Below are 9455 nucleotides of genomic sequence, written 5' to 3' on the forward strand. Positions count from 1 at the left end.
CTGTTAATTGTACAATTTTTAGAAGTAAAAAAAGAACAAATCAATGTATAATTTACAGTAAAAAAACTGTAAACTGTTATTCCCAGAATTCTCTGCATGACACTCCACATTTGAAAGTATTTTGTTTAAATAATCATGTTTCTTAATAGTTTTGTCGTGTTTGTTATCAGTTATGTACATGTGGGTTTTTGTTACATCTTCTGTTGTTTAATGAATGTTTATTGCATAATTTAAGTGTCGTGTGTTACCATGATGGTGTTTAGTGTTTGCGTGAATGACTCTGTGTGCCTTCTATATATTAGTATGTGCTTCAGCTTGTGGAAGAGCTGCTTGGGATGAACTAATTCTCTTTTACCACCTGCAATTATGGTGGTTGTCAATTTATGTTAAAGATACAAAACATTTTAGTAGCAGTGTGCATTGTTGAATTTACTAGTTTACACTCAAATTTTCTTGTTTGTAAATTACAGTTTGTTCTGTAAATGTTTTTACAGTTTTTCTGTATTTTTTTTTACAAAATTATTCTGGCAACCACAGATAATACAAAATTATTTTGTAAAAACTACAGATTTTTGTTTTTACAGTGTAGGGTGCTTAAAACTTGATTAATGTTGGGTATGGAGTTTTTACGTTTTTAAATATTAACATTAAAAAGAACTGTTTTCAATTTGAAAATATTTAAAATAATTTATTCCTGTGATGCAAAGCAGAATTTTCAGCATCATTACTCCAGTCTTCAGTGTCACATGATCCTTCAGAAATCATTCTAATATGCTGGTTTGCTTCTCAATTATTATTTTTTTATGCTCAATTATTAATAAAACAATTGTGCTGCTTAATATTTTTTGTGGAAACCATGCTAAATTTTTTTTCAAGATTATTTGTTGAATAAGTCCAAAAGAACAGAATTTATTTAAAATAGAATATGTTGTAACATTATAAATGTCTTTACTGTCACTTTTGATCAATTTAATGCATCCTTGCTGAATAATTTTTTTTTACTATTTATGTACCCCCCAAATTTTTAAGTAGCAAAACTGTTTTTAACATTGATAATAAGAAATGTTTATTGAGCAGTGAAATCAGCATATTAGAAAATTCAGCATTACATCACAGGAATAAATTACATTTTTAATAATTGTAATAATATTTCACCATATTACTGTTTTTACTATATTTTTATCAAATAAAAGCAGCTTTTGTGAGTATAAAATATATTTATATTTATATAAATAAAAAATAAAAAAATAATTATTTCAAACATTGGCCAAGTGTATATTTCCTGTATTTCTACTGTAATCATGAAAGCGCTGCTTGTTTTCAAACTTTTTTTTTTTTTAATAGGGAGTTTCGATACATTAAACCAATTCATTGAAATGTCATGATTTCAGATGTTGCCAGAACTGTGTGTTCTTCAGCCCAACAGTGCTATACAATAGTTATTGAAGGGGGAACATTTTGATTTCAGTTTATGTCTTAATATTATTATTATTTATTTAAGAATTAGCTTATTTTAATGTATAATTAATTAATTGAAATTCTTTTAAGTCATCCTGAGGCCCCTTGGTTGAGAACCAGTGTTATAGATGGTCCTGCCGTTTGGTTTAATAAAGATGGCATGTAAATAGAGTTTAATGTCATCGATGATGCTTTCTCTCTTCAGCTCCAGCAGGCTGTACAGGAACACCCGGTGGTTCTCCTGCCCAGCCACCGTAGTTACATGGACTTCCTGATGATGTCCTACTTACTCTACATGTACGACCTTCCCCTGCCTGTGATCGCAGCTGGAATGGGTTAGTGTGGACAGGAGTTGTTTGAGGAGTGTAGCTATTATACAAACACAAGTAGACACACTTTGCAAAAGTATATAGTCCATACTCCTTTATATGCTTGAGTGGACTTTAACTGATTTTATAGCCTTTTTGTGGTTCTCTCAGGGTGTTTTTGAGGGTTGACTTTGTTTAGACAGTATCTGGGTGGTTTGATGTACAAAAAGTGCCAGCTGGAACATCTAAACAATTGATAATCTATCTGTATTATATTCAAAATCTTAATACAAGCACTCTGTGGTAGTTTCTAAAACTTCATAAACATAAAACATGGTTGCGCCATGTTTTTATTCTAGAATATATACTCTTGTAAAATCATGGTATTTTTAAGTACCCTGTATATATGGGTCAAAAATGAGATGTCGCATCAAATTCGGTTGACAAAAGTGTTTTTGTATGCATAGAAAGCATATTAAATTCAAGTAAAGTGTCTGCTTTAATGTTTCAAATAACTTTTGTGAAAATCAAATGTCAAAATATTGGTGAAATAATGTTCCATCATCATTCAGTGTAACATATTTATGTAAAAATGAAACAGTATCCTTATTCTGACCTGTACTTATTAAAATATATAAAAGAAAAAGTGATCATACAAAATTTCATTGTATTTTAAATGATTAAAAACGTCTTGCTGATAAATGGGTAAAATCTAGTGATTTCATTACATATACTGTGCTATTTACTAATGTCATGATGTTTCCTGCAGATTTCATGAGCATGAAGTTTGTTGGTGAGATGCTGCGCATGTCGGGAGCTTTTTTCATCCGTCGGTCGTTTGGCGGTGATAAACTTTACTGGGCTGTGTTCTCTGAGTATGTGAAGACCATGCTGAGGGTAAGGCCCTTCATCCAAACAACTGAACAAATCAGCAAATTAGGGAACTAGACTGTCCCGTATATATAAGATAAAATACATAAGATAAAATGTACGGCTTTTCACACCGCTCTTAACCCTAGGTAAACATCTTAAGGCCCCGATATTCTCAAAACGAAGTTCTTTTTCGTTCTTCGTTTAGGGGTAAAACGAAATTCGAAATAGTTGAGCAGCTGTTATCGAACATCCCGACACCGCCCACTCTGATGAAAGCAACGCTTATATGAATATGTAAATATGTGCTGCGCACTTTCCTCTCAGTAACAAAATAAACACAACAAAATTGGAGAGAACAGCAAGCATTTTTCAATTAAAAAAAGCATCTGTTCGTACCAACATGGGTATGTTTGCACGAGCTCTGCAAATTAGCACTCCCGTGAAGTCATGCCACGTGTATTTACATGGCACTTTATTCAATATATAGCTTAAAAGCAAGCAGCAGTATTAAACATGAAAAACAGTGTCAGTGTCTCACTTCATCAGAAGCACAACTTCATTGGCTACTGTAAAGCGGCTCTCCACTGCACGGACATCACACCTTCAGGGACTCGACAGACGAAATGATTCATGAACCCAGAGAAGAGTTCCGTGTGAAAGAAGGCGGAGCCTCAGTGCACACCTCCTATGACGTAATCGTCATGGACCAATGGTAGTACGAAGGTGTTTGGCAGCCGGAACGAACTTTTCCGTAAAGTTCGCTTTGGCAAGCCGTTTCGAACTCCCAAAACGAACTTCGGTTTGGCCGGATTTTGTTCGAAATGACGTCACATCAATTTATTCTTCGATTTCGCTTGAAGTATATCCGGGCCTTTATGTGTAGTTGCAAGGACCCTTGATCAAGCCCAGTGTTGGGGAAAGCTAATAGCTAAAAGTATTGCATTACGATATTGCGTTAAGGTTCAACACTTTCTTCTCAATCACAAAAAACTAAAAAAAACAAAAGTTATGTTAATCTAAAGTCATTTTTGCTTGTTAGTATGGTTGAATTGCATCATCAAAGGTCAGCAGTAAAGACATTGGTTGATAAAATGAGATTAAATAAAGGATATTTGTGTTATTTAACACTTAATTATTGCAGATTTGCATCATATTCTGAGTTTGTTCTTCACTGTTTTTATAAATTTTGAGCAGTACTATATCTGTTTTTGTGCAAGTGAGATGAGTAAATGCGTATTCACATTTAGTCTAGAATTACAGTAAGCTTCATGTTTACACAGCGCACACAACACCTCTGCACTCGCTCCTGATTTCTCTCATCATGGGGACAGGACAGCTGTCAGTCAATAAATGGGAAAACAAAGTCACTGGCATTACTTATTTGAAAAATCAATTAAAAAGTAATTTGTTACTTTACTAGTTACTTGGAAAAAAGTAAGTTACGTAACTTGCGTTACTTGTAATGCGTTCCCCCAACACTGATCAAGAACGAGTTAAACAGGTTGATCCAGTGCAATTTTACTGGTAATAAATGTACTGTGAGTCATTTTGGATAAAAACATCTGCTAAATGACTGTTTACTGTATATCCTTCCATTCTTGACCGTTGAAAATATACATTGTTGAAAAATGATTAATCTGTTATATGTCATTTATTCAGAATGGATATGCCCCGATTGAGTTCTTCTTGGAAGGAACTAGAAGCAGGACATGCAAATCTCTCACACCAAAGACAGGTAAGTGTACATCGACTATATGTTTGTTACATTTTTTATACAATTTCAAAAACAGACTGTCTGTGCTGCTGTGACTTTTTTGTGATTCATTTTGATAAAAGCTCTTTGCTGACTTCTTCATGTATTGTGCAGCGTCAAGGCTTTTCCCCACCTTTCAGCCTTTTTTTATTGCTGCACAAATAAATTCAAGGTGACAGGACACATTTTTTTGGTCCGCATCGCTTGCGCACAGGAAGTGAGATGCCAGCTAAATGAAATTTCACAGGACTTTCACAACTGAATCATAGTCCCAGAATGATATAGAGCCCCTGACTAATTTATGGCACAGAGGTTCAAATCGACAGCTTTAAACCTGGAAAGCCCAATGGTGGCAGCTCATCAATCAAAGCGAACAAAAGCAAATTGAGATGAATGAGAGAAACAACACGCTCCGCCTCTTTGAACACTGTTCGTTTTGTGTCAGCTTCATCTCCCACTCTCTTTCTCTTCTCCCTCAGGGTTGTTGAATATTGTGATGGAGCCGTTTTTTAAAGGAGAGCTATTTGATGTGAACCTGGTTCCTGTCAGTATCAGCTACGAGAGAATTCTGGAAGAATCTCTGTACGCCCGTGAGCTGCTCGGCATCCCGAAGCCCAAAGAATCAACCTCAGTACGCATGGCCTTCTAATATGCATCCCATCACTATTTTTAGCAGACATATGAGAACAAAATATGCGCAGCAAGATATATTCTCTTAATCTGTTCACATTTCCTTTAAAAAAAAACAAAAACAAAAACAAAAAACAATGACTGTTTAAAAGTTTGGGGTCGGTAACATTTTTTAATATTTTTGAAAGAACACTCATATGCTCACCAAGGCTACATTTATTTAATTAAAAATACAGTAAAAACACTAATATTGTGAAATGATGTTATTTAAGTTTTAAATGTTTTCTAATTTGAATACATTTTAAAATGTAATTTATTCCTGTGATGCAAAACGGAATTTTCAGCATCATTACCCCAGTCTTAACTGTCACATGATCCTTCAGAAATCAGTAATTCTAATGTGCTGATTTGGTTCTGAACATTTCTTATTATCAGTGTTGAAAACAGTTGTGCTGCTTAACAACTGACTCTACATTTTTGAATTGTGTAAATATGAATAAATGTTACAATATTTTTTTATGTTATGAGTCACATAATGGACAGTGGATACATATAAATAAATGTATGTTAAATACCCAAAACAGTCCCTAAAATGATATATCTATCTATATCATGAAGCAAAATTGTACAAGATAATAAGCCTTTTTGTCTCCTGAATTAAGTTAATTTTCATTTCAGGCATAAAACCTCACTTAAAGGGGTCATGAACTGCTTTTTTATTATTTTGTACTGTTCTCTGAGGTCCAGTTATAATGTTATCAAGATTTTTACAAAGAAAAAACATCATAAATTAGAAGTAATAGGCTATTTTCTGTCCTGTTTTGATCCCCTCTCATTGGAACGCTCTGTTTGAATAGGCGTGGCGGATTGTAGACTTGGAAGTAAACGCCCACTGCTATGATTGGTCAGTCAGGCATAATCACTTAAAGGGGTCATGAACTGCTTTTTTATTATTTTGTACTGTTCTCTGAGGTCCAGTTATAATGTTATCAAGATTTTTACGAAGAAAAAACATCATAAATTAGAAGTAATAGGCTATTTTCTGTCCTGTTTTGACCCCCTCTCATTGGAACGCTCTGTTTGAATAGGCGTGGCGGATTGTAGACTTGGAAATAAACGCCCACTGCTATGATTGGCTAACAGTTGTATATGTTTGCCTTCATAGATGGACACTGCTATGATTTAGGTTAAAAATGCATACATATTCAGTACATATCAAACAATCTGTAATAACAGACAAAGCAGCAGTGACTACATAATAAATACTCACACTTGTGTGGTCAGATCCAAAATATTCCGCACAGCATCGTCTTTTAGTTTCAATCTTTCTGAAAATCCTGTGTCGAATTGTCTTGTTTGTAAACGAATCTGCGGTAAAATGAAGTGAACAAAGGACCAAGTTCTTACTGACGCGGTCTGGAACTTCATTAAAAATAAAGCTAATCCTTTCTTTCCTAATGTTGGGATCGGATGGAAGGTTATGCAAAGACTGTGTTTTTACAACTTGGAACTGCACAGCGTCTTGTTGTCTTCAGAGCATCTTTATCGTTTGGTTTCTGTGTAGACCTCCGTTTGCCTCTCTTGTTATTTACAAAACATGCGAGAATCAGTAGGCGGTGCTAAACAGGCAGTGCTGTAGAAGCAGGCGTTGATCTTCTTCTGCGGAGGCGGGGTTTAGCAACACTATTACATCATAAAGTGAAACATTCCACAAGCTGTCGTTTTGGGAGATGGTCTAACGAGAAAGTTTTGAGTTCTGAAACTTACAGGATGTTTTTATAGTACGATGACCTCTTTATCTGTCAAAAGATCAAGGGAATTTTGATTTCTCAGTTCATGACCCCTTTAATGTTTGAACGTTTATGCTTGGATATTCTGTTTTTTACTGGAACATTTCTCAACTCTGTTTCTTTCTTCCTCTCAGGGTCTGTTGAAGGCCCGGCGGGTCTTGAGTGAGGACTATGGCAGTATGTATGTGTACTTTGGTCACCCTGTATCTGTGCGCAGTCTGACAGAGGGAAAAATAACCCGCTCTCAGTACAACCTGCTGCCCAGGTATGACACCTGCAATCAGCCACGCTCAGAATGTTTTGCTCTAAAGGCCTACATTATTCACACAAAGCATTTGAATGGATTTTTGTCACAACAAGGTTTTAAAGGGGTCATATGATGCTGCTCAAAAGAACATTATTTTGTGTATTTGGTGTAGTGAAATGTGTTTATGCGGTTTAAGGTTAAAAAAACACATTCTTTTCCACATACTGTACATTATTGTTTCTCCTCTATGCCCCGCCTTTCTGAAACGCGTCGATTTTTACAAAGCTCATCAGTCTGAAAAGCAAGGTGTGCTCTGATTGGCCAGTTATCCAGTACGTTGTGATTGGCCGAATACCACTCGCGTTTGAATCATCAGTGGCTAATTCCTTAAATATGAAAACGTACTTACAGACTGTGAGTCAGAAGAGCCTTTCTTTCTTTGCGTGAACATTTGGGCGGTGTTATGCAAATCTTCCCACATCGTGACGTAGACATGTGGGGGCGTGTTTAAACGAGGCATTTTAGGTAGGCGTGGCTGACTCTTAACTTTGATAAAGAATATCTCTTTGGGTTTGAGACTTTAGTCTTTGCAACTTTAGGGATCTTATCTATTCACAAACAGCTTGTAACACTCCAAAGAGAAAGGAAAACTTGAAATCGCATCATATGACCCCTTTAAAATCTAAACAATGCAATTTGCTCACCTAGCAGCATGCTAGCAACACATAGCATGATTCACACCATGGCATGCAAAGTTTTCTTATCCTTGTTTAATAATGTCACAGTAAATTATGCTTATTAATAAAAAAATCTGTTTTCAGAAACAGTTGTTGTATGTACTGTACCTGTGGTGTAGAACAATCAGAAAGATGATGGCATCGAAACTCAAGAGGTTCTCTTGTGAATGTTACTGGAAAATCAATGATCATGGCTTTACATTGTATAGATTTTTATTTTGTGTTTATTATTTTCTTTACTAACTTACACTTTCATTCAAAAGTTTAATTTTTTTAAAGAAATTAATATTTTTATTCAGCAAGGACACATTAAGTTAATTTAAAGTGACTGTAAAGACATTTATAATGTTACAAAAGATTTATATTTTAAATAAATGTTTTTTAAATAAATGCTTTTCATCAAAGAACTCTAAAAAAACAACATATCATGGTTTCCATAAAAATATTAAGCAGCAACTGTTTTTTTTTATTTTTTTAACATTGATAATAGTAAGAAATGTTCCTTGAGCAGCAAATCAGCATATTAGAATGATTTCTGAAGGATCATGTGACACTGAAGACTGGAGTAATGATGCTGAAAATTCAGCTGTGCATTGCAGGAATAATTTTCATTTATTTTTTTTAATATATAATATATATATATCCAAATAGAAAAGTGTTTAAATTGTAATAACATTATACAATGTTGCTTTTTACTGTAACTTTCATCAAATAAATGCAGCCTTGGTCAGCATAATCTTCTTTCAAAAATATGTAAAATCTTTTTAATGGTACAATATGTTTATATATTTACATTCAATATTGATAATTTATAGTAGATTAATATACAGGTGCATCTCAATAAATTAGAATGTCGTGGAAAAGTTCATTTATTTCAGTAATATTGCTAATTTTAACATTTTTGGTTTCCACTGTCAGATTTCAGCTATAATCTATCTTTAGGTGAAGCAGATTGCAGTCTGTACAAAGTGAAATATCACGTCGAACCTCACGACTGACTTTAGTGTTGTTTTTATCAGGTGCATTCCTCAGAAACCCAGCGCAGACACTCATGAGTTTCTGAACGACACTGCGTTCCGACTGGTGCGCATCCAGGAGGGGAACATGGTTCTGAAGCCCTGGGTTCTCATTGCCACACTGCTGCTACAGAACCCTGATGGCATGGACCTCTCCTCTCTCGCAGAACAGACAGACTGGCTCAGACACCTGGCATTGGCATTTGGAGCGTTCTTGGACTGGCCTGGTAAGGGATCACAGTCTCAACCTCAGACTGACCACTCGAATCAGTCTGTTAGAATGTCTGGGAGTCAGGATGCACAGGTTTAAATCAGTCTACCAGGAAACAAAGCCTGATTTGTGAGGCACAGGCTGCTGCAACAAGTGTTTCTAAGGAAGAGCTAATCACTAGATTTTCCAAGTTTGAAAGATTCATGGCATGTTTGAAATAGATTCAGAATTCTGTCTGACACACAGCATGTGTTCACACTGCACACAAATCTGATTTACTTGGAAATGTTGTCTTTTCTCATGTTTATCATGATGTCTCGCTGCAGTACTAATCACACAATGCCCATGAGATATAAGCAACGTTTCATACATACCTCATGCATATATATATATATATATATATATATATATATATATTGTGTGTATAGAAAA

At 35.0% G+C, this 9455-nt stretch overlaps 1 protein-coding gene across 1 annotated transcript in view; it reads left to right on the forward strand.

Annotated features, from left to right (window-relative positions):
- The window catches only part of LOC107742213 (dihydroxyacetone phosphate acyltransferase-like), a 21457-nt gene that overhangs the window by 6067 nt on the left and 5935 nt on the right, over positions 1-9455 (forward strand). Inside the window, exons 4-9 of the mRNA XM_016555110.1 lie at positions 1664-1793; positions 2536-2663; positions 4299-4374; positions 4872-5023; positions 6947-7077; positions 8816-9039. Coding sequence (XP_016410596.1) covers positions 1664-1793; positions 2536-2663; positions 4299-4374; positions 4872-5023; positions 6947-7077; positions 8816-9039 — 841 coding nt within the window. The remainder of the gene's footprint in view (positions 1-1663; positions 1794-2535; positions 2664-4298; positions 4375-4871; positions 5024-6946; positions 7078-8815; positions 9040-9455) is intronic.

This window comes from Sinocyclocheilus rhinocerous, unplaced genomic scaffold (assembly GCF_001515625.1).
Source record: "Sinocyclocheilus rhinocerous isolate Xijiao unplaced genomic scaffold, SAMN03320098_v1.1 scaffold2752, whole genome shotgun sequence".
NCBI lineage: Eukaryota > Metazoa > Chordata > Actinopteri > Cypriniformes > Cyprinidae > Sinocyclocheilus > Sinocyclocheilus rhinocerous.